General features: G+C 48.7%; 1 protein-coding gene across 3 annotated transcripts in view; it reads left to right on the top strand.

Moving 5' to 3' along the window:
* The first annotated feature begins 1,026 nt into the window (after window positions 1-1,026).
* Window positions 1,027-23,651, top strand: part of NAA40 (N-alpha-acetyltransferase 40, NatD catalytic subunit) — a 30,310-nt gene continuing 7,685 nt past the window's right edge. For 2 of the 3 annotated variants that reach the window (XM_054034340.1, XM_054034339.1), the window contains exons 1-8: window positions 1,027-1,189; window positions 7,238-7,333; window positions 15,332-15,430; window positions 15,583-15,635; window positions 16,879-16,974; window positions 18,385-18,543; window positions 19,864-19,947; window positions 22,340-22,417. In XM_054034340.1, coding sequence (XP_053890315.1) covers window positions 1,184-1,189; window positions 7,238-7,333; window positions 15,332-15,430; window positions 15,583-15,635; window positions 16,879-16,974; window positions 18,385-18,543; window positions 19,864-19,947; window positions 22,340-22,417 — 671 coding nt within the window. In that variant the 5' untranslated portion in view covers window positions 1,027-1,183. The remainder of the gene's footprint in view (window positions 1,190-7,237; window positions 7,334-15,331; window positions 15,431-15,582; window positions 15,636-16,878; window positions 16,975-18,384; window positions 18,544-19,863; window positions 19,948-22,339; window positions 22,418-23,651) is intronic. The other variant, XM_054034341.1, reaches the window with a different exon arrangement.

Raw genomic sequence — 23,651 nt, 5'->3', positions numbered from 1 at the left:
TGGGCCAGGAGACATGGGGGCATTGGGCAGGGATGTAGGAACACTGGTGGGCCAGGAGACATGGGGGCATTGGGCAGGGATGTAGGAACACTGGTGGGCCAGGAGACATGGGGGCATTGGGCAGGGATGTAGGAACACTGGTGGGCCAGGAGACATGGGGGCATTGGGCAGGGATGTAGGAACACTGGTGGGCCAGGAGACATGGGGGCATTGGGCAGGGATGTAGGAACACTGGTGGGCCAGGAGACATGAGGGCATTGGGCAGGGATGTAGGAACACTGGTGGGCCAGGAGACATGAGGGCATTGGGCAGGGATGTAGGAACACTGGTGGGCCAGGAGACATGGGGGCATTGGGCAGGGATGTAGGAATACTGGTGGGCCAGGAGACATGGGGGCATTGGGCAGGGATGTAGGAATACTGGTGGGCCAGGAGACATGAGGGCATTGGGCAGGGATGTAGGAATACTGGTGGGCCAGGAGACATGAGGGCATTGGGCAGGGATGTAGGAACACTGGTGGGCCAGGAGACATGGGGGCATTGGGCAGGGATGTAGGAATACTGGTGGGCCAGGAGACATGGGGGCATTGGGCAGGGGCACAGAGAGGGGAGTGGGGGTGTTCAGTCAGGGGGTGCAGGGAGGGGTAGGATGTCAGGGTGTTGGGGCAAGGTCAGGGGTTACAGGGAGGCAGTACAGGGAGGGGAGGGGGCAAATACAGGATGGGGGACAGAGTGGAGACATGTCCAGAGAGGGGAGCTTGGGCAGGGGGAGGGGTCTCTCTTGGCGCCCACACTGATGTGGAGGGATGCTGGGCTCTCACTCGACGGCCATTACCCAATCAGAGGAACACTGTCCTCGCGCCGACCGTTGGGCGCGGTCTCGACCGTTAGCGGCCCGCCCCCGCTTTTGCGCATGCGCACGAATCTCCCTCGCGCGCCGGCGAGTTGTGCGCGGTTCCGCGCTTGCGCAACATGTCCCTCCCTTTCCCCGTATTCCCTTGGCTCCGCGCCTGCGCAGAGTATTCCTCGCTGCCCCCTTGCCCCTTTCCTCTCCGTCCGCGGGCCCCACGCAGGCGCAGTGTGTGCCTACCGACCGTTTTCTGTTCCCCCTTCGCCCCCTCCCCCTGTGGGTCCCCCCTCCCGCGGATTTGTGAGGAGTCGGTGGGGTCCCGCTTGTCGCCGCCATGGGGGTGAGTGAGGTCAGGGTCCCCCAGCCCCGGTGGAGGGACCAGGCCGGAGAGGGAGGGGAGAGGCCCGGGTCAGGCGGGGGGATCCGTGAGGGGGCTGTGAGGAAGGAAAGGTGCAGGTGGTCCAGGGGGGAGTATCCATGGAGGGGTTGTGAAGGGGTCTGGGGGTGAGAGAAGCCCCTGGGGTGTCACTGAGGGGGGTAGTTGGGGAACCAGGGATGGAGGAATTGGCGGATCATGAAGGGGGGTGTCTCTGGGGGAGCACACATGACGGAGTGTCCGTGGGGGTGCCTGAGGCCGGTGAGAAGCGGCTGGGGGAAGGTCTGTGGCAGGGATGAAGAAGGTCCATGGGGACGTCTGAGGGGGGAGTTGGGAGGCCCATGCGGGGGTCCTGTGAGGTGGGAGCTGGGGGGAGGGTCTGTGAGGGGTTAATGGAGGGGTCCAGAGAATAAGTTGGAGGGTGCATGGGTGTGACTGGGCGGAGTGGGGGACGGGGAGAAGGTAGGTTGGGTTTCTGGGATGAGTTCATTAAGGTAGGACCTGGAGGGGGTCAACATAGATGTCATGGAGGGGGAGACTTGAGTGGAGGTGGGAGGGTGTCAAGGGAGAGTGTGAGCTTTGGGGAGGGCATCTGGGGAGGCACATGGGTGGGAGACCTGAGGGAGGAACTAGGGATGGTCCATGGAGGGGGATCTGGGGAAGGGAGGTCAATGTGAGGGGAGAGCAGAGCGTTGAGGAGTCTGAAGATCTAGGGATCAGAGATGGGAGAACAGTGAAAGTGGGAGCTGGGCAGTTCCATGCAAATGGGGAGACAGGGTGGGGAGCAGTGGGATAAGGGGGAAGTTGTGGATAAATGGTGAACAGGTGTGAAGAGATATATAGAAGGGAGAGAGTGATGATCTACATCCCCCTTGAAGATGGGAGGAGGTCATGGAGTGGGGGTCTGGATTCACCTCGGATGGGAGGAGGCCATGGACTGTGCATTTACCTCTCTGCAGAGGGAGGGTGGCATAAAGGGGTCTGGGGGTTGTAATTCTTCTCTCCAATTTATCATCATATTCAAGCCCTGCTCCCAAACACCCAACCTACTCCAAAGTACGAGGTGGCCATAGTGTGTCTGTGTGCACGCGCATGCATGCACGCACACATTCCTGGGCTGTACATGTGATGAACATACAAGTTAAAGAACATCTATCAGTAAATGTGTGAGAGATCCTGGCTACACTGCACTAATGTCAGTTCGCAATGGATGGCATGACGTCTAATAGTTAAGGGTGTGTGCTGGATGTGTGGACTCCTGAGTTCTAGCTCTTGGAGGAGAGTGGTGTCAAGTGGGTTACAGTGGATCCTATTTGCAGCTCTAGGATGGGAGCTAGGTCTAGTGGTTAGAATAGGAGGGAAACCAGGAACTGGTTACTTGCTGTGTGATATTGAGTCATATCACTTCCCCTCTGTGTGCCTTAGTTTCCCCATCTACATAATGGGGAAAATGCCTACTTCACAGCAATGAGGAGCTGGAAAGTGCTTTGAATGCCACTGTTGAAATGGGCTAAAGAAATGCAAAGCGTTATGAGCCACAACAAATTCTCTTCAGACCTGCTGCTAAAGATTTGTCTACACTCACATTATGCCACTTTAACTGTACCAGTGTATTAAAGCAGTACATCCCCCTAATGTGGATGTAATTAGACCAATACAAACATGTTTATACGGTAGAGTGTGTTGCCATATGGGAAGGGAAATAAGCTATACTGGTATAAGGCACCTTTGTTGTGGTATAATTGTGTCCACACTGCACTTGTACCCGTTTTAAAAAAAAAATCACGACCCTAATGGAGAGGGTTACACTGAGTCTAAAAAAATTAATGCAAATGGGAGGATATTTATTGGAGCAAGCTCAAAAAATACCAGTTTATTTATTATTGGATTTCTGTGCTTTAAGAATACTTTTCCTTGTCAAGTTGCTCTTGTATATTCTGCCCCAAAAGTGGCATCAGGCTTTTATGTTTGAATGAGATCCAGGTGTAAAGTTTTAGAGCATCAATCTCTTTATTTAAAACCAAATAATGTAGTTCTTCCTTCTCGCTGTCCACTTCAGAAGTGCAAGTACTGAAGGGGAATAACTTATTGGCTCAGGTAATATAGCCCCGAGAGCAAACTCTCAGAAATAGTTTGCTTCAGATACATTCCTGAACTAAAATGCTTTGATTTTCTCTCCCTGGGATGCAACCACATGTATGGTGAAGATGGCTCTATTTTAGGGGAGAGGCTCATGCTTCAACATCTGTGGTGGAATGAAGACTTTTGTGGGTGTTGGTCCCATGAGGAGAGGTGGGTTTTGGTGCTATAACCAAGGAATCTGTTCAGCATTTTAAATGCTGACTCTCTCCCTGCACCTAGTTGTACATTGGGACCCAGAGTCTATTTAAAAACACATACATCCCCCAACTCTCAGCAATTGAAACCTCCGAAAATAAACTTTATGAAGTCATTGGAGTCTTTATTTTCATTGGCCTCTAGTTGTTATAGTGGTGTGGCTGTCTTAAAAATAGACTGCTGAGTTATTTAATTTGAAGAAGAGGCTTCTGCATGTGAGCCATGTTGACTAATTTTTCATGTGTGTTCTAGATGCTAGAGCATGGCATGGAGTCAGGCCTGACTACTGAGTTGTATTCCTAGCTCTAGAAGGAAAAGTGTGGCCCATGACTTAAAGCGGGGAGTCAGGATGCCTGGTTTCTATTCCCAGTTTTGGAAGGGGTGCAGGGTGTTGGAACAGTGCGGTTGGGAGTCAGGACTATGGGGTTCTATCCGGGTTTGGGAAGGGAGAAGAGGAAGTACTTATAAAGAAAATACCGGGCAGTTTATTTTTCTTTTGGCCATATTTTTGAAGTGTGGTAGTGTCTTCTTCCTTCTCCACCTCTCCAAATAAATCACTCCTCTTAGTGGTAAATGGTTTCTGAGGTGAAAAGGTATTTTTTATTCTAAAATTGTGTTCAAGTTGTATGTTTGGTTCTGACTATAACTAAATTAGCAGAATGCCAATTAACTTCAACAGCAGGGCTGATTGTAGAAGCAACTTTGGGAAAGTTTAAGGTTTTAAATCTAGGTAATTCTGGAAGAAACAAGCTAGGTTAACTTCAGCACCCACCCCAAGCCCTATCCTGTGAGTTTAGACCACTGCAGCATTAGCAGGGTTTTCAGGAATAGTGCATCATCCATGCTGTGGATGTTCCTTTCTGCGAAGTATCAAAAATGGAGATAAGACTTTTCTTGTGGATCCCTGATTTCTAGGTGACATGATCCAAAGAGCGTTTAGATCACTTCAAGTTTTGCATAGATGCCTTGTGTAATTTTGCTTGATGCCTTCTGGAAGCATCAGATAGTGGCTACTGTTAGATGCATGATACTGATGTCTGACCTTAATCTGGTCCAGCAACAAACAGGATTCTAGCTGGCCTAAACATCTGTGTAATATTGAAGTTGGATTTTGCTCTTCAAAGCTTGTCTTAGGTCTTCCTGAAGCTGTGGTAGATCACACTGGAGTTGAATCCTTCCATGGATGAGCTGTTTCCTCAATAATTGGTGCCATGTGTTTTTTGGCACCATCCTGCTTTTTTTTAGTGTTAGACAGGTGTTTATTTTTCCCGTGTTTTGTCCCAATGAGCATTTATGGCTGGCCAAAGGGAAATCTCTCCCTTGTGCTCCACTAACCGGATGGCTCAGGAGACTGGAAATGAGTCTCTTACTTCTAGGTCATCAATTCCCATATGGCGTTGGATCAGGAGCAACTAAAAGTCATTCCCATCTGATGGTCTTTTAGTGGCCCCTGTGTAATGATTTGCTGATCTCAGTCTGGTCCCCAGTGAGCAAATGTTCACGTTACAGAAACAACCTCCAGCATTGGTGCTTGGCCTCCTTGTTGAGAGGCTGGAGATTAATTAAGCCATTTCCCTCTTTCTCCTAGTACCATGATGGCTGGAAACCATGTGGGAAGCTTGCCTGCGGCTATCCGTGTTCTGGGAACAGACAGAAGATTGACTATGCCAACCTGCACTTTCTCTCTCTCTCACAGACAGACAGCTTTAAAAGTTACCTCTCTGCATTAGAATAAGGATTAACTCCAAATGAGAGAGTGGAGAATGCAAGTTACAGTGCAGTCCAGTGTAACTTCAGTACTAAAATAAGGGATAGTTAAGGGTGAACTTACCTCTTGCCATAATGATTTTTTAAACTACTGGCAATCTTGCCCCGACTGACCCCAGTCAGAATGGATAGCTATTAAATGAAATAAGTGCTGAAGTTTGCTAATCAGGACATGAATCTGCCATGAGCCCATACTCTCAATTCAGTGGGAGGAGTTTTGATCAATCATGGGTGAAAGGGAGTTCATCCCAATCAGAGTCTTTTTCAGCATCCCCAAAGAAAGTACCCGTATCTGCTTTCCCTGGTATCAGGCAGCATAAAGTTGTGCATGCAAGGGACTAGGAATTTTCTCAATGTCAGGGTTTTGGGTTAAACAAGTAATTTCAGGAATGCAACTTTCAGTCTGATCTGTGCAAAGGAGGTTCACGAGACGCTCTGCTGCCATGTGTTTATGTAGCTTGCAGCCTGGCAGCTTTCCTGCCTCACTTCCCCTTGGTTCATGTGCAGACTGAACATGTTTGCCAGCCACGTGTCAGGAGAACTGATGTCCTGATTTGAACTTGCGTGGTTTATTTTTTTATGTGAGCATTAAGGTTAAGCATAGTACTGGCTCACACCCACCAGTATTTAGTGACTTGCAGACCCAGCTAAACTTTACAGCACTGCAGAAAACAAATGACTTATGGCAGCATTTCCAAGCATGATTGCAGTAGGGTGAGTAGTGGAGCAGAGTAAAATTACTATTGTGATCCCTAAGTGGTGACATGAGTTAGATTCTCAATATTGATCTGCTCTACAAAGCACCAGTGCTGTGGGGAACAAGTGTCTCATGTCTCATAAAGCAGTTTCTTCATCTGGATGATCAGCTCCAAAGCAAATGCTGGCTAGGATGTGGGGCTGCATGTGCAGTGATTTCGAGGCTGTGAAGCAACCACAAATCCAACAGACTGTACAGCAACAGCTGTGCTAACTGCATAGCTCATCTTCCGCCAGATGTCATTATTTGCCTTTCTCCTCTTGTACTGAAAATCTATACAGTAAATATACTTCTGTAGAGGTGTGTGCAGGGCTTCCCTTTAAAGAATGGCATTTCCTACTATACTTTCATCTTATCCCAATACAGTGCTATCCCTGAAAGTCCCCAGCAGTGCCTGGCCCATGCTTCATAAATATTAAAAGATAGTAGTTCTTAATTTAAAAAAAAGGAAAACTTTAAACATGCATATGAATGAAGTCTAAACAAGTTACATTAAAGTAAACAATTAATTTCTTCTGCTTTGGGGATATAGGGTGGAATTATTTGATAAATTCCTAAAATCAAACTGGTTGTGTTTCATGAATCTGATCCTTAGATTATGGTTTTTCATGCCTGTGGGTCTCTGCTAGTGAAAAGAGTGTTTCTGTTCGACCATTTGTGGGCAGTATTTTAAAATAAAACTAATATAAAATATTTGCATTGATAGTTCAACCAAAAAAACCCCAACAACCCACCTTGGTATAAAACAGTTTTCATTGGAAGCAGGTATAAAATGGCTTTTTAAAGTCCCAAGTCTGAATTTCTGTGGTCTGTTTTGCAGTAACTAGAACGGTATTGCTGAACAATATCTGATCTGTTTCAGTCATGAAACTTGGCATAATGTAGGGATGGGCAGACAGCAGCCACTGGGCTTCTTTCTGCAGTATTGCGTGCAGCTGTCCTTTAATGCCCTATAGAGACTACAGATCTCTGAGTGCAATAGTCTGTCTCGATCAAGCAAATGACTCTTGGACCATTGCATGCTGAGTCCCTTTGGGCCAGACTGGCAGATTGCCACCAGCCCTCAATTTTATGCCCATTATAGGTAGTGCCCTTGAGTTCAAGACAAGGTGAGGGTTGTCGTGCTGTAACCCTGAATCATTCTGTTTCAGAGAAAGTCAAGTAAAGCCAAGGAGAAGAAACAGAAGCGACTGGAGGAACGGGCTGCCATGGATGCTGTTTGTGCTAAGGTAGAAGCAGCCAATAAAGTAAGTGTCTCCTCCGCCCCTCCCCCCAAACAAGCGTTAACTCCACCCTATCATAATTTGAGGACTAGCTGGCCCTGAGATTGTTAATGGGGTACACGGAGACTAATGGTAGAGACCCAATCTCCCTCATGGGTTTGGGCAATTGAATAGCTCAGAGGATTAATATTAGGGGATGAGGAGCTTTACACCTCCAGCTTGTTGTGTCCTAAAAGTCACTACGGTCTGGTGGCCATTCCATGGTACGTGTGAAATGAGTTGATGGATCCATGTTACAAAAGCCGCCATCAACGCTGACAACAGTGTTGGCAGTTTCCTCAGAGACCAGGCATTGAAAGACTGGAGATTGAAATGCCACCTTCTTTCTACAGAGGGTTCCTACACATCAGGAGTGAGGAGTCCTTGTAGGGTTATGCAGGGGGGAGAGGCAGTGTTGTCTAGTAGATAGAGCACTTGGGAAACTTGGGCACAGCTTGGCCACTGGCATGCTGCGTGACCTTGGGCAAGTTACATCCAAGCTCTGTGCCTCCGTTTCTCCCTCTGTAAAATGGAGATGATGATACTGATCTCTGTAAGGCATTTTGGTATCTGTGGATGAAAAGTACAGTAACTTCTCACTTAAAGTAATCCCGGTTAACGTTGTTTCGTTGTTACGTTGCTGATCAATTAGAGAACATGCTCGTTTAAAGTTGCACAATGCTCCCTTATAATGCCATTTGGCAGCCGCCTGCTTTGTCCACTGCTTGCAGGAGGACCAGCCTGTGGGAGCTAGCTGGTGGGAGCTTTGAACCAGGATGGACTGGCAGTCCCCCTATCAGCTCCCCGTTCCCCTAAGTTCCCTGTGTGGCAGCCGCGCAGCAGGCTATCATTTGCTGGCAGTTCAGCTGTCCCTTCCCCCACTGCCATGTGCTGCTCCTGCCCTCTGCCTTAGAGCTGCTTTCTGGAGCCTCCTGCTTGCTGTACATGGGGAGTGAAAGGGGGGCTAATGTCAGGGTGTCCCTCTCCCTCCTGCTCCTGCACCCTGCTTACCCCATTTCCATAGAGCAGGGGCAGGACATGACAGGGCTCAGGACGTAGGGAGCTTGCTGGCAGAAGCTGCTGTCTCAACTTGCTGATCTATTTAAAAAGGCAGTGTACTTAGAGTGGGGTCAGCGTACTTAAAAGGGCAATGCGCATCTCTCTCTCTCACACAGGGTGTGTCTCTCTGTCTGCCATGCTGTCTCCCCTCCCTCCATTCGTGCTGCCTTGTAGAGTGTGAGGCTACATTAACAACGTGTTAACCCTTGAGGCCTCAGCCGATTGCTAGTTCATCATTTAGCAGTAAGGCATTCCCTGGGAAATATCCCACCCTCTGACTTCATCACCTCAACCAAGCTTCACAATCATCATTGCTGTGTACCAGTATTAAATTGTTTGTTTAAAACTTATACTGTGTGTGTGTGTAGATATAGATATAGATAATATAGTCTTTTGTCTGGTGAAAAAAATTTCCCTGGAACCTAACCCCCCCCATTTACATTAATTCTTATAGGGAAATAGGATTCGCTTAACATCGTTTTGCTTAAAGTCACATTTTTCAGGAACATAACTACAACGTTAAGTAAGAGGAGTTACTGTACTATATCTGAGAATTATTACTAGGGAAGAGAATACATTCTGCCACTCCCACATTCTATGGATAAATGGAATCTCCGGGGCAGTTGCTCTCTAGTGGTTTTCTATAGCTCTCATTGCCATATCTATGCACTTCCAGTGATAAATTAAATCTGTAGGGTGAGGTGCCTATTGGATTTCATGGAGTCTTCTGCTCTTCTCTCCTTAACCAAAGAAGGAGGAGAGGAAGGATGGTCTAGGGCAGGGGCAGTCAATAGGTGGCCTGCGGGCCATATCTGGACCGGGAGACACTTGAATGGACCGCAAAATCGTTTTATTTACTTACTATTATCATTACTGTTATTGCACTGTGAAAAATATTTCTCTGAAGTCTGGACCTTGATTATATCTTGACCAAGAAATATGGACTTTGACAAAAAATAATTGACTACCCCTGGTCTAGGGGTTAGGAAAGTAGCCTGGGAGATCAGGGTTCAAGTCCCTGCTTGTGATCTTGGGCAAGTCACTTAGGCTTTGTCTACACTGACACTTTCATCGTTAAAGCTTTTGTTGCTCAGCAATGTGAAAAAACAGCTCCTGGACAACAAAAGTTTTAACGACACAAAGCACCGGTGTGGACAGCACTTTATGGGCAGGAGCCATGCTCCTGGTAACAAAGCTAACACCCCTCGTTGGAAGTGGTTTTATTTTGTTGCTGGGATAGCTCTCTCCCTGTGATAAAGAGCGGCTGCACAGTACACCTTACAATAGCACAGCTCCCCATTATAATGTGTGCAATGTATCCATAGCCTTAGTCTCTATGCTTCCATTGCCTATCTGCAAAATGGGGATAATAGTAGAGGGGAGTTGTGAAGATAAATGTATGAAAGATTGTGAAGCGCTCAAATACTATGGCGATGTGGAGGACACCTACCATAGAAAGACATTTATGTATTTGAATTTTCCTCCTGTCAGTGATTGGGTTCACCCCAGACTAGCCCGGAAAGGGTTAACAGGGCTCAGAAGGGGCCAATTAACTTGATAGGCCAGGGGTGGGCAAACTTTTTGGGCCAAGGGCCACATCTGGGAGGGGAAATTGTATGCAGGGCTGGGGCAGAGGGTTGGGGTGCGGGAGTGTGAGGTGCAGGAAGGGGCTCAGGGCAAGGGTATTGGGGCAGAGGAGGAGTGTGGGGTGTATGAAGGGGCTCAGGGAAAGGAGTTGGGGTGCAGGAGAGGTGTGGGGTGTGACAGGTGGCTCAGGGCAGGGAGTTGGGGTGCAGGAGGGGTGCGAGGTGCAGGCAGCGGGGTTAGGGTAGGGAGTTGGGGGGGCGAGATGCAGAAGGGCTTCGGGCTCCGGGGTGGCAGCGGTGTGCACCGGGACCAGGGCAGGTTCCCTGCATGCCTGCCTGTCCCTGGCTCTGCGCCGCTCCAGGAAGCACTGCCGCCCCTGGGGGGGGAAGGGAAAGTGGAGGGCTCCATGTGCACTGCCCTTGCTGCGCCTCCAGGTACCTCCCCTGAAGCTCCCATTGGCTGCAGTTCCCTGTTCCCAGCCAATGGGAGCCAAGGGGGGCGATGCCTGGAGGCAACAGCAACGCACGGAGCCCTCTGCCTACCCGCCCGGGGGCCTCAGGGACCTGGTGCCGGCCGCTTCTGGAGAGCGTCGCGGGGTCCGCGGCCCCACGGGGGGCAGTCCTGTGGGCCGGATCCAAAGCCCCAAAGGGCCAGATCCGGACCATGGGCCGTAGTTTACCCACCCCTGTGATAGGCCACTCCTAAAGGAGGATTAGTCTTGATAGGCAATCCCTGATTGAGGATGGACCCCAGGGGGCAGGCAGAGCTGGTATAAGGCCAGTGAGGGCAGAAGGAGACTGTGGTGTGGAAGCCTGCAGTCATTCTCTGGTCTTAGAGAGGGAAAAGGAGAAAACCCATAGGGAGAGAAGAAGCCCTGGGATTCTGTCCCTGAGGAAAGAACTTAACCAGAGAGGTGGTGGAGAAGGAAGCCTGATAGAGGTGGAGTAGGAAAAGGCTCAGGGGAACAGCAGCCAGGTTTGGGACAGTGCAGACCTTGACCACTGAGTCAAATGTCCCTAGAACCCAGACTAGTGGGTGGGCCTTGGTTCCCCTACCAGCCACTGGAGAAGTGGCACAGTCTGGGCAGTGAATTGGAAGACTTCCTGAGACAGTTCATATGGAGAGACTTTGATGCCCTGGAAGGGGGAAATCACATAGTGACCTGGCTGAAGGGCCAAGCCACGAAGAGAGAACACCTTGTATCATGAAGAGCGAGAGTACCCCAAATCCTGGAGTGTGAGAGGGGACACAGCATGAAAGATAGATAGTGGGAGTATCAGGCCAGGGAGGTATCAGGCCAGGGAGTTATCAGGCCAGGGAGTTCCATTCTCCAGATGCAGCCACAAGGAGACACCCTAGCAATGAGTAAAGAACCCCTTTACAGTGCCAGTTATGGAGAAGATCAAACATGCTTTGTCTCGGAGGAGGGTCCCTGAAAGTGGTCAGACTGCAGATCACACTTTTTAATCTCCTATGGATGCTCATTCCTCAGCTGGACTCCCACGACCAGGAGCGCTCTATGCGCTTTTTAAGCCACATTGTCCCAGAGAAATCCAGCTGTCAACACAGGTCATGAACAAGGATGAGAACTCCTATATAACTGGCATTATTTTGCAAGAAACTGTCAGCATATCATGTAGCACACTTAAACTTAGGGTATGTCCATGCTGCAGTTGGTGTGTGTGATTGCAGCGTGTGTAGACTCATCTGAATTAGCTAACACGGGTACCAATAGCAGTGAAGTCATGAAAACACAAGCTTCAATGTGGGGTGTACAAGCCCACCTGGTCTCCTGGCTATGTACAATGGGGGGAGGGATAGCTCAGTGGTTTGAGCATTGGCCTGCTAAACCCAGGGTTGTAAGTTCAATCCTTGAGGGGGCCACTTGGGGATCTGGGGCAAAATCAGTACTTGGTCCTGCTAGTGAAGGCAGGGGGCTGGACTCGATGACCTTTCAAGGTCCCTTCCAGTTCTAGGAGATGGGATATCTCCATTAATTATTAATTATTATTATTACTCAGCCAGCTGTCCTGCACTGAAGTCTATTCTGCTATGGCCTCACTGTTGTTGGTACCTGAACTAGCTAGATTAATGCTAGCTCGGATATGTCTATACATGCTGCAGTCACACCTCTGAGTGAAGTGTAGACATACCGTAAGTAGTTACTAATGTTCCTTTTTACAGTCCTTTATAGGTTTTCCATTGCTTGAAGTATACAGCCATTTAAACAAGTATGCCTCAGTGTATATTTTCACAGATCAGTGTTAAATGAAACACAAAAAGGTGATTACAATCCTTCTATCTTGTCTCTTACACAGATGGCTGTCAGTGTAGTGGCCTATCTGCCTACCCAGAATTCCCCTTTAGTTTCAGTTAGATGCACTATTTTTTGTTCTGTTTATTAACTGCTTAGCATTGCCGTGCACTGTTAGCTGCTACTTCCCACCCCAGAGATGGTGGGTGGGTGACTTGATTGCTTCTTATGCTTTTGCCACCACACAAGGGTGCTTGTTGTCTTGTAGTGCTCATGTGCTATAATGCTGGGCACTTTAGGAATGTATGCACTAATAATAGTAATTATAAAACACTCAAAGGTGCTTGAATGAGAGATGAGAAAGGATGTTCTAGTGTAGTGGTCACCAACTGGTTGATCGCGATCGACTGGTCGATCCTAGAGGATCTCCCAGTCGATCGTGATCTCTGGGGGCACAGCGGGGCTGCTGCTAAGACAGGCTCCCTGCCTACCCCGGCCCCATGCCTGCTTCTGGAAGCAGCCAGCGCGGGTGGGGGGGCAGGAGTCTCCCTCCACACGCTGCTCCTGCCTGCAAGCACCGCCCCCACAGCTCCCATTGTCCGGGAATGGGGAGCTGTGGACAATGGGAGCTGCGGGGGCGGTGTTTGCAGAGATGGCCAGCGCGCGGAGTCCCATACCACCTGCCCTCCCCGGGGGCCGCAGGGACACATTGGTCCCTTCCAGGAGTGGCGTGGGGCCGAGGTAGGCAGGGAGCCTGCCTTAGCGGCAGCCAGCCAGGAGCTGCTGGAGATAAGTGCTGCCCAACAGGAGGCTGTGCCTCAGCCCTGACCCCCCTCCTGGAGCTAGCACCCCGAATCCCCTCCTGCACCCCAAGCCCCAGCCCTGACCCCCCTCCCAGAGCCAGCACCCCCACCCCCTCCTGCATCCCAACACTCTGCTCCAGCCCTGACCTCCCTTCCAGAACCAGCACCCCATACCCCCTCATACACCCCAACCTCCTGCCCCAGCCCTGACCCCCCTCCCAGAGCCAGCAGCCTGTACCCCACCCTGCCACAGCCCAGAACCCCCTCCTGCACCCAAACTCCCTCCTGGAGCTTGCACCCCTCACCCCCCTCCTGCACCACAACCCCTGCCCCAGGCTCAGCCCAGAGTCCCCTCCTACATTGCGAACCCCCCGGCTCCAGCCCAGAGCCCGCACCCCCTCCCAAACCCCTACCACAGCCCAGTGAAAGTGAGTGAGGGTGGGGGAGAATGGAGTGAGTGAGGCGGGGCTTTGGGTAAGGGGCAAGGCCTCGGGGAAGGGGCGGGATAGATCGTGGGTTGCCCTTAAATTCAAAAAGTGATCTTGGGCTTATAAAGGTTGGAGACCACTGGTCTAATGGTTATGGTGTTAGCCAGGGATTTAGGAGATTAGTTCAATTCCCTACTGTGTCCCATGCTTCCTCTGAGACTTTGGGTAAATCACTCTATTCCTTGGTTTCACCACAGCTGCAGCTATGCCGCGGTAGCGCAGACTCTTCCTACATCAACAGAAGGGATTTTTCCCTTCAGTGTAGTTAATCCACCTGTCCAAGAGGCAATAGCTTGGTTGATGGAAGAACTATTCCATTGACTTAGCCATTTCTACAGTGTGGGTTAAGTCGACCTAACTATGTCACACAAGGCATGAAAGTTTTCTCAGTCCTGAGCGATGTAGTTAGTCCAGAGGTGGGCCACGGCCAATTGGAGCTGCAGGGGTGGTGCCTGCGGACAGGGCAGCGCGCAGAGCCGCCTGGCTGCACCTCCACATAGGAGCCAGAGGGGGGACATTCCACTGCTTTTGGGAGCTGCATGAGGTAAGCGTCACCCAGAGCCTGCACCCCTGACCACCTCCTGCGCCCCAATCTCCTGCCCCCCAGCCCTGATCCCCCTCCTGCCCTCTGAACCCCTCAGTCCCAGCCCAGAGCCCCCTCCTGCACCCCAAACCCTTCATCCCCTGCCCTACCGCAGAGCCTGCATCCTCAGCCAGAGCCCTACCCCTCTGCACCCCAACCCCCCGCCCCAGCCTGGAACCCCCTCCCACACCCTGAACTCCTAATTTGTTGCCCCACCCCAGAGCCCACACCCCCAGCTGGAGCCCACACCCCCAGCTGGAGCCCTCACCCCCCCCCGCACCCCAACCCCAATTTCGTGAGCTTCGTGGCCCATCATACAATTTCCATACCCAGATGTGGCCCGAGGGCCAAAAAGTTTGCCCACCCCTGAGTTAGTCAATCTAATTTTTAGGTGTAGACCAGGCCTTAAATAAGAGATATAGAAAGACAGTGGATTTTTCTTGTTTATACTTGGTTTTGGCTGTAGAATGGAAGAATGGTTGAGTCCATCCTCCAGTAAGGCTGTGTATGGAACCAAGCAATTAAGCCATCATGAAGAATGTATCCAAAGACAATAAGGAATCTAATGTGCAAGAGCCGCAGTGGTTACTGTAGCAGGGAGGGAGGGGAACGCTGTGTCACTAAACATGAATGTGGCTGTGAGACACTCTAGTGTTCTGCAAACAAAGAAGGAGGCCAAGATGTGCCATATGCCACTTGTTGACTGCCTGACCTGTGCCCGTACTATGGTGCCCTTGGTTCTCAGAAATGCTTTCCAACTTGGCTTTTAAACTCAGCTAAGAGTCTAGAAAATGAGCTGCACCCTGTAAAGTCAGCCCATGAGTTACCATTCTAGCTGCAGAATAAGCTACTGCTCTGCTCTTTGCCATGGCGCTGACCCCTCACTCATTCATCTCTGATCACCGTGCATGAAGAGAATCCAAACAATCTGTGCGAAATACCAGCTCCTTCTGACTTTCTGCAGCCTACTCTACTGCTCTAATACCCTGCAGTTTTCCCCTGTCACGGGAAGGGAGCTCCTCTTGTAATTATGGTCTGATCAGCCAGTCTGACTGCTTTTGAAATAAGCAAGGGTTAAGGAATATGGTTTGTTGGAGTGTTGATGTGGGGTGCACAATAATGCTTCTCAGGTGCTGGCTGCAGCTCAGCTGTTGTGATTGAACATAGACCTTGAAAGAACAAAGCTCCTCTCTTGTTTTTTCTAAACAGCTGAAAGCTCCTCCCCTCTTCCCCCTTCAAGGCATCTGTGCCTCGTTATATAAGACAACGGGGCTAGCGATCCTTCTCCAGAGCATTTCAGGAAGCAAGGTAAAAACAGAGTCTTAAAGCTATGAAAGGAGGAGAATCATGAACGAAGGCGGACACCCTCTATTCACCCAACATCACTCTGTAGTTTGACTGCTTCATGTGCATTAACATCTAATTTTCTAGGGTGTGATTTCTCTTTTTTTCCCCTGTAGCTTGGAGACCCCTTAGAAGCCTTCCCAGTGTTCAAGAAATACGACAGGAATGGGTGAGCAAATGCTCCTTACTTAGTCCTTCACGACACTGTGGTCCAATGGCTAGAGCAATGCACTGGACCCAGGACACCTGAACTTTAATCCCAAGTCTGTCACTATCCTGTTGTCTGACCTCAGGAAAGTCCCTTCGTCTCTCTGTGCCTCAGTTTCCCCTCCCACACTTTGCTGGTTTATACTGTGAACTCTTCAGGGCATAGGCTCTCTCACCATGGGCCTGTGCAGCACCTGGCACAACAAGGCTCCCCCATCCCAGTTGTGGGGTGTGTGTGAGTGTGCTTTAGATCCATAATGTATCTAATAAAAATAAAGCTTGTTGAGCAACTTTGAGGTAGTGAGAGGAAGATAAAGCCAGTGTTGGTGCTAGGATGGGTTGTGAAGGAAAATATTAATACTAAGTATTTTTCCTGTCTGCTAATGCCCCTTATTTTCTCTGAAAGATGAGGTTACAGCATAGTGAGAGAGAGAGAACTTGGTTTCAGTTGTGGGGAGAAGTAGATTCAACTGGGCAGGGGAAAGGTTGGGACTTTAAATACTAGTAGTGTGTTACCCGCAAAAGGCCCCAGATGAAGGGTGAGGTCAGCACTGTGCTGAGCACTGCATGGGCCTCATCAGAGACAATCCCTACCCCAAAGAGTTTCCAATCTAAATAGCCAAAGGAAGGATTATTGTCTCCATGTTACGGCTGGAGGAACTGAGGCCCAGAGAGGTTCAGTGACTTGCCCAAGGTCTCAGAGGGAGTCTGCCATAAAGCTGGCAATTGACCTCCAGTCTCCAGCACAAGGCCAGTCTTTGTCTACCTTCTCTTTTTCCTCTTCTTCATACACATAATGCTAGGCTGAATTCCTGATGCCGGGATAGCACAGTGCTGGGTGCTTTAGATATATAAATTCAATAGAAACCTCTCTTGCTTGCATGTAAGTGCTGAGGTCAGGATACAAATCCCCTCTTCTTCATCTGTGGCTGACTAGGCTTCCCTGTACAGTAAGTGTGACCCACTGGTGAGCGTGTATTACAGATTCCTCTGTGTGCCTGATCTGCACAGGAGAGGAGTCTGCTACAGGCCTAGCTAGGGAGCTTTGGTTGTTTAGCTCAAGCTGTAATAGCTCATGCTTTGAGCTGTGGAGGTCCCTGGTTCAATCTGACCAGCCAGTTTAAAAGCAAGCTGAAATTGCTTGGGTATCTTGGTGCATGGCTTGCCTGGTGCTAAGTGCTGCTTTCCCATCTCTCTTTTCACAGTTTAAACGTCTCCATCGAGTGTAAGCGGGTGTCGGGCATGAACCAGGCTACAGTCGACTGGGCTTTCGAACTAACCAAAACAAATATGCAAACTCTGTAAGTCCAGGCCAGAGTGGGGGACCCTGTCCCTGGGGCAAGCTGGTGCTGACATGATTTCTGAGGACTCCCTGGCAGCCACAGATACTGAAGTAAAACCTCCCCCAACTGCAAGGCTACCAATGAGAACCAAGCACCAGGCGCTGGGGATATTGTGAAGAAGCGCTGCCCCCTTCCAGAATGCACACATCCTGGTAGATGGTTTCCTAGGCTGTTGTAGAATAGCCACAGGTCCCACAGGCTGTGCTTGGAGTATTGTTCTGCTAGGGATAGTTAATGTGATCAGCCTTCCATGGGGGAATGTGTCCCCCCTTTCAGCCTAGACACAGTTGTGACTGGACTAGATGACCTGTCGAGGTCCGTTCCAGTCCTACATTTCTATGATTCTAAAGCAAATTTTATTTTCTGACCTGTGTCAGACAGGATGTCATACTAGATGATCTAATGCTCCCTTCTGGCTTTTAAAATCTGTGGATCTATCAAAATCCTACTGTGGGTTCTGTACCTGGGTTGAACCAGATCTACTACCTAGCCCCAGAGTATTGCAGAATCCTGAATCTGTAGGGAATAGTGGGACCCCCAATGACAGGGTTATGGCGAAAGTATTTCCTCATTCTTGATCACTGTCTAGAAGTACTTACACGGGGAGCAGATAGAAAAGGGGCCTTGAATCCAGTTGACGACAGCAGAATGAGATCCAGTGTCTGGAAACTGAAGCTACAAATTCAGGCTAGAAATAAGGTGCAGATTTTTAACAGGGAGGGTGATTAACCATCAAAACAACTTACTTAGGGATATTGTGGATTCTCCATCACTTAAAGTCTTCAAATCAAGATCACACGTCTCTTACTAAAAATGACACATTCTCAACCTTGCTCAATGTGTGAATCTATGGGTGAGATTCTCTGCCCTTTATTATGCAAGAAGTCTGGCTAGGGGCATGTCTAGATGAACAAGGCAAGCTGGGGTGTAAATCTATAGCACTCCAGAATGCTGCACCTTAACTGTCCATGTGGATCATGCTGCTATGCACTAAAAGTTCCTTAATACGCTTTGCATAATTCAGTTTGAAACAGCAGTAGGTCAAAGTGCGCTAGGAAACTTTTTAGTGTGCAGTAGCAGGGTCCACACGGACATTTAGGTTGTGGCCTTCTGGAGTGCTGTATATTTACACCCCAACTTGTCTTGCAGTAAGTATTTGTCTAGATGTGCCCTAGATGATCATAATGGTTCCTCTGGCCTTAAAATCTATTGATCTTCTCATCTGGATCTCTGTAGATGGAAGGGGCCAGCAGTAGAAATCCTGAGAACAGTGTATGCAGGAAGCAAGGGGACCAGAGTGCTGGGACCATCATGCTTCCTGCAGAAGGAGCGTTGAGCTGCCCTTGTTCCTCTTCTCCCTGCCTGCAGGTACGAGCAGAGCGAGTGGGGCTGGAAAGACCGAGAGAAGCGGGAGGAGATGACAGATGACAGAGCTTGGTACCTGATCGCTTGGGAAGATAGCTCTGTCCCTGTGGCGTTCTCGCACTTCAGGTTTGACGTGGAGTGCGGGGACGAAGTCCTGTACTGGTATGTGTCCTAGCACCTACTCCCTTTGTTTTAGGAACAAGCATTGCCTTCTGCCCATCTCCTCTAAACAGAGAGCGAAAGAGTAGGGAAGTGATTTGACACAGCTTGCCAGTGGCAGAGCCAGAAGTAGATCTTTATCTACCTGAATTCCAGTCCAGTTCCCTGTCAACTAGATTACACTGCCACCCCTTTGCCCTGCCTTTGCTGCATTCCTTTGTTTGCTCCATGAGCAGAATGTGCCTCTCCTGGATTCACCCTCATGCTATAGGCCATAACTGTCATGTCAAGGTCTTTCCTAAGAGGAAAGAGTGCTGCTGCTGGCCAGGGAATGGTCCTATATCGCTTTTGCCCCCTCAAGCAGTGTGATTTAGGGCTTAGACCAGTGATAGTCAGACTGAGGCTCGTGAGCTGCAAGTGGCTCCTGCGGCTTTTTGCAACATATGATATTAAAACACTGTGTGATTTAATAATTTATCAATCTAAGTTATTAACCAATCAGGATGCTTTTACTATGTTGTTAACCAATTGTAGTTGATAAAATAATACTTGGTCAGTCGTTTTACTTTGAGAATTATATATATATATGTATATAAAAACCTAAATATTCCCTCTGTCATACTGTTTAGATATGGATATATAACACTATAGTAAATGAAACAACGAATTCACACTACTGTGGCTCATTTGGGTAACATTGATCACTAATTTGGCTCCTGAACCCCTGAGGTCTGAGTATCACTGGCTTAGAATCAGGACTGGGTGTTGTGTTTTAATCTGGGTTCTAATCCTGGCTTTGCTACTGATTTGCTGACCTTCCCCCCAGGGTGCCTCAAACTCTCCTCTACAGAATATGGCTGATGCCTGCCTGCTGCATGGGGTGGGCGGCAAGGCTGGTTTAACATTAGAGAGAGGCTTCTGGCTGAGATACTTGATGAGATGGAGAGTCAATGAAGTGGAGAGTTACGGAAAGGCTGGTCTCTCTTAAACACAAGGGTCTCACCCCAACAGTGGTGGGACAGGGGTTCAGAGATTGGCTGGAATGAGTCCGTGGAAGGTAATTGTGAACTGGATCCTGAATTAAATGGGAAATTTTTTCTGTGTGATGAGGCAAGTTGTGTTGTTTTGCATCTGCTAGTGTTTGCAGAACAAAGACATGAAGAAGTTGAGCAATACAAATATATCGTGGGTGTGCGTAAGCATTGCTAGTGTGATGCCTGCAAATTTTCTGGCTGTATGGATTTCAGGACGTTGCACGTATAAGATCTTGAAACTTCATGTTGTAAGGTATTCGTTTCCTCTCCCCTCCCACTTTCCTCCCAGCTATGAAGTGCAGTTGGAAAGCAAAGTCAGAAGGAAAGGTCTTGGCAAGTTCCTCATACAGATTCTGCAGCTCATGGCAAACAGGTGAGTTGCTGTTCCACATGGCACGTAAAGTCTGTTTTGAAATAATTGTCAGTTTTATAGCCTTCAGTTTAAAGTGTGAATCAATCTGTTTAGTTTATCAAAAAGAAGATCATGGGGAACTTCTGAAGTACCAACGATTCCTTTAACCTAGTGGAGAAAGGCAGAACAAAAACCACTAGCTGGAAATTATAGCCCGACGTATTCATGTTAGAAATAAGCTACCAGTTGCTAATACTGAGGGTGATTAACCATTGGAACAAATTCCTAAGGGAAGTGGTGGATTCTCTCTCTCGATGTCTGCAAATCCAGGTTGGCTGCCTTTCTGGAAGATGCTTTAGTCAAACAAGATAATTTGCTCAATACAGGGATAACTGGGTGACATTCTCTGGCCTGTGCTATACAGGAGTTCAGGCTAAATGTGGCCTTAAACTCTTACTCTGTATAGTCATAACATCACACAGTAAAAGCAACAGCACCTAGTACACTGTGGAAAAGCAAAGACTGTTGGACAACCATCTTCTCACATACTCACCCCTAAACTTACAAGGTTGTTGTCTTGTCACTTTTTTTCCCCACAATGTTGTTTTTTTTTCCAGGGACCTCTGAGCTCATAGTGTCTGTCTCACTCCTGATCAGAATTGCTCAGTTGATGAGAGATTTTCCCCCCTTCCCTGCGAGTATTGTAAACTGACTCTGGGATCTGACAGTCAAGCTGGGTCCTCTGCAATTTCCACCTCCTCACAAGTGATAAGCATTCTGCAATTGGACTGTAGCTAACAATTCGATGGAAGATGCATCAGCAAAAGTAGACTCTAGATTCCTCTTCCACAGCTAGGCCAGCTCTTCCGAGGTCCACAGAAGCATAAAATAGTAAAAGAAAACTTTTACCCACCAAGTGCTCTCTGTCTCTTTGGAGTCAGAGTTGCTAAACATAAGGAAATATATCTTTAATACACCCACGCTTCAAATGGCATGTGTTCAAAGGGTCAGTTTTGGTTAGCTTGGACTAAAATTTGGTTTTACTTTATTTGAATCTATGAATAAACTTTTTGATAGATTTCAAGGCCAGAAGGGACCATTAGATTATCTAGTCTGACCTCCTGTATAGCACAGGCTGGAGCATTTCAACCAGTTACCCCCTGCATTGAGCCCAATAACTTGTTTGACTAAAGCATCTTCAAGAAAGGCAGCTAGTCTTGAATCTGTCAAGAGATGGAGAATCCGCCACTTCCCTTGGCAAAGTGTTCCAAAGTTAATCACCCTTGTTAAAAATTTTGTGAAACCAAATAGTAGGAAAAAAGATTCAATGAACAAATTGTGTGTTGCCATAGTGTGTGCATCTGTATAAATAACATTTGTAGTCTGAGGCCCATGTCCTGCAAACACATAATGCCTTGGCTACATACACAAGTTGTACTGCTTTCACTATTCCAGTGTAGTTAAAGTGGTACAATCCTCCTAGTGTGGATGCAGTTACATTGGTTTAAAAGGGCTTATACCAGTACAGATCTTCCTGTCTGAATAAGGTAATAAGACTTATCGGTTTAAGACATCTTTACACTGCTATAACTGCATCCGCATTAGGGGTTATACTGATATAATGGTGAAAATCACACCCCAGCCTGTTATGATAAATAGCTTCCCGAGATGGAGCGCTCCTCTATGATTATGCATAGGAACAGCAACTACTTTCAAGAAGTGCTTGATGAGAGAGAACAGCGTATGTGAAAGAGGGAATAAAATGTGAATGTTGCAGTTTTGGCTCTCTCCTCTTATACTTGAACGGTGAACATCACAGACAGTTATATCGGTAAAACGTTTAAGTGTAGACCATGCCTTAGGCATGTCTTGTCTTTGAGTTGACCTGTTGCAGTCAACAGGACAACTTGCATCTATAAAGTGCAGCATGCATATAAGTGTGTATAGAGTCAGGCCCTGAAATGTTGCTTTTCAGCATTTGAAGCCCAATCTGAACCCAACAGAATGGTGCCAAGTGCTGAGAACCTGGAAGTCCCACTGACAGAAAAACAAGATTGCTGACCACAACCTCCAGTTAGAGCCCGTCTGCCCCCAGGGCCTCCGCTCCCAACCAGGCTGTGTCCGCCCTGCTCAAATCTGTGCTGTCCCCCAGGTCACAGCTCCCTCAGCCCAGTTGCTGCCTGGGCTCCCAGCTCTGAGCTGGGCTGCGTCCACTTGGCTCCCCGCTCCCAAGTCAGCTGTGCCCACCCGGCTCCCCACTCTCAGATTGACGTGCCCTGAGCTCCTGTAGGGGGCCCAGCAGATGCCCGGAGTCTCCCAACTCCCCACGGGATCATTAAGTGTCAGTATTCCTTGGATTCCTTTTGTATTATTCTTTGTACACTGACTGCTGGGCCTCTCTCTTGCCTTTCAGCACACAGATGAAGAAAGTCATGCTAACAGTATTTAAACACAATCATGGGGCCTATCAATTCTTCAGAGAAGCGTTACAGTAAGGAACTTACCCTAACTCTTGCTTTCCTGCTTTCCATGGAGGGAGCTGGATGGGGGGAGGCCTGTTATTTATTTAATATGGTAGTACACTGACTGCTCCGTCATTTCCATTTGTAACACGTTGTTCACACAACTGTCTTTCAGTGCTATGGCAACGTTACGCTAAAGGGGAGAGGCCGTGGGGACGGTAGACTAGGATGGATGGGAATGGGTGGTGGTGATAAGGACGGGTGCACGAGGACCTGGCCATCTGCTCACTACTTAAAGGCACCATAGAGAGGTGGGTTTTCAAGTCTCTCTGCATCTCTTGCTTACTAGCAGCCTTTCTTGCAAGATACCCTCCCACCCCAAGTGACACAGAGGTAGCTCCATTGGAACTGAATTGCATTAACTATAGCCAATGCTTGTTCCCTTGTCAGTTGAGCTTTCTCTTTATTGTCTCTTAACTATAGATGCAGAGGAGGATTGTTTTAGCTACTGACTGTCTAGTGCATTTCATCCACAAAGCTCATACTTAACCATCACTACGCTACCCCAGTTTTACAGATGCACAGAGAGGGAAAGTGACTTGAAAACAGAACCCATCTCTCCCCACCCCTGGTCCTGTGCCCTGTCCGGTGGACCATGCTATCTAAAACTATATTGTCTTTAGAGTGGTTCTTGGGCCTCATAGCTAATTCTTGCCTAGAGCAAAAAGTGACGGGGGAAGAAACACATTTACCAACTGAAATGGGAAGCACCCACACTCAAACGCACCTCTTTGGGTGATGTGTTTGTTATCACTTCAGATTTATCAACAATGCTTTCCACTCCGTCAGCTTTCATTCCCCATGTGTGTGCCATGCTGGGGGACAAGGAAGGGATTTGGATAATGTGGCGGTTCGTATAAGAGAGCAGAGACCCCTGGCCAGGACTGCGAGGAGGATGAGCCCCCAGCCAAGGGGAGGCCATCCTGCTGCTGACTGGCTCCTGTGGCAGCGCAGGGAGCCCTCTGCAGCCCTGTTGTCACCAGAGTGATTGGGAAGGGCTGTGACAGCAGAGCTGCAGGGGGCTTCCTGCACTGCCACAGAGCTGGTGACACATGATCTCTGTAAGGAGCCGCTGCGGTCCTGCAGGGAGCCCTGTGCAGCTCTGCTGTCAGGGGAGTGAGTGGGTGGGGCAGAGCAGAGATCCCCAGCCAGGACTGTGAGGAGGAGGAGCTCCCAGCTATGTGGGAGGTCACCCTGCTTCTG

The sequence above is a fragment of the Malaclemys terrapin genome, chromosome 7, assembly GCF_027887155.1.
Source record: "Malaclemys terrapin pileata isolate rMalTer1 chromosome 7, rMalTer1.hap1, whole genome shotgun sequence".
Taxonomy (NCBI): domain Eukaryota; kingdom Metazoa; phylum Chordata; order Testudines; family Emydidae; genus Malaclemys; species Malaclemys terrapin.
This window is presented reverse-complemented; position numbering and strand designations above follow the sequence as displayed.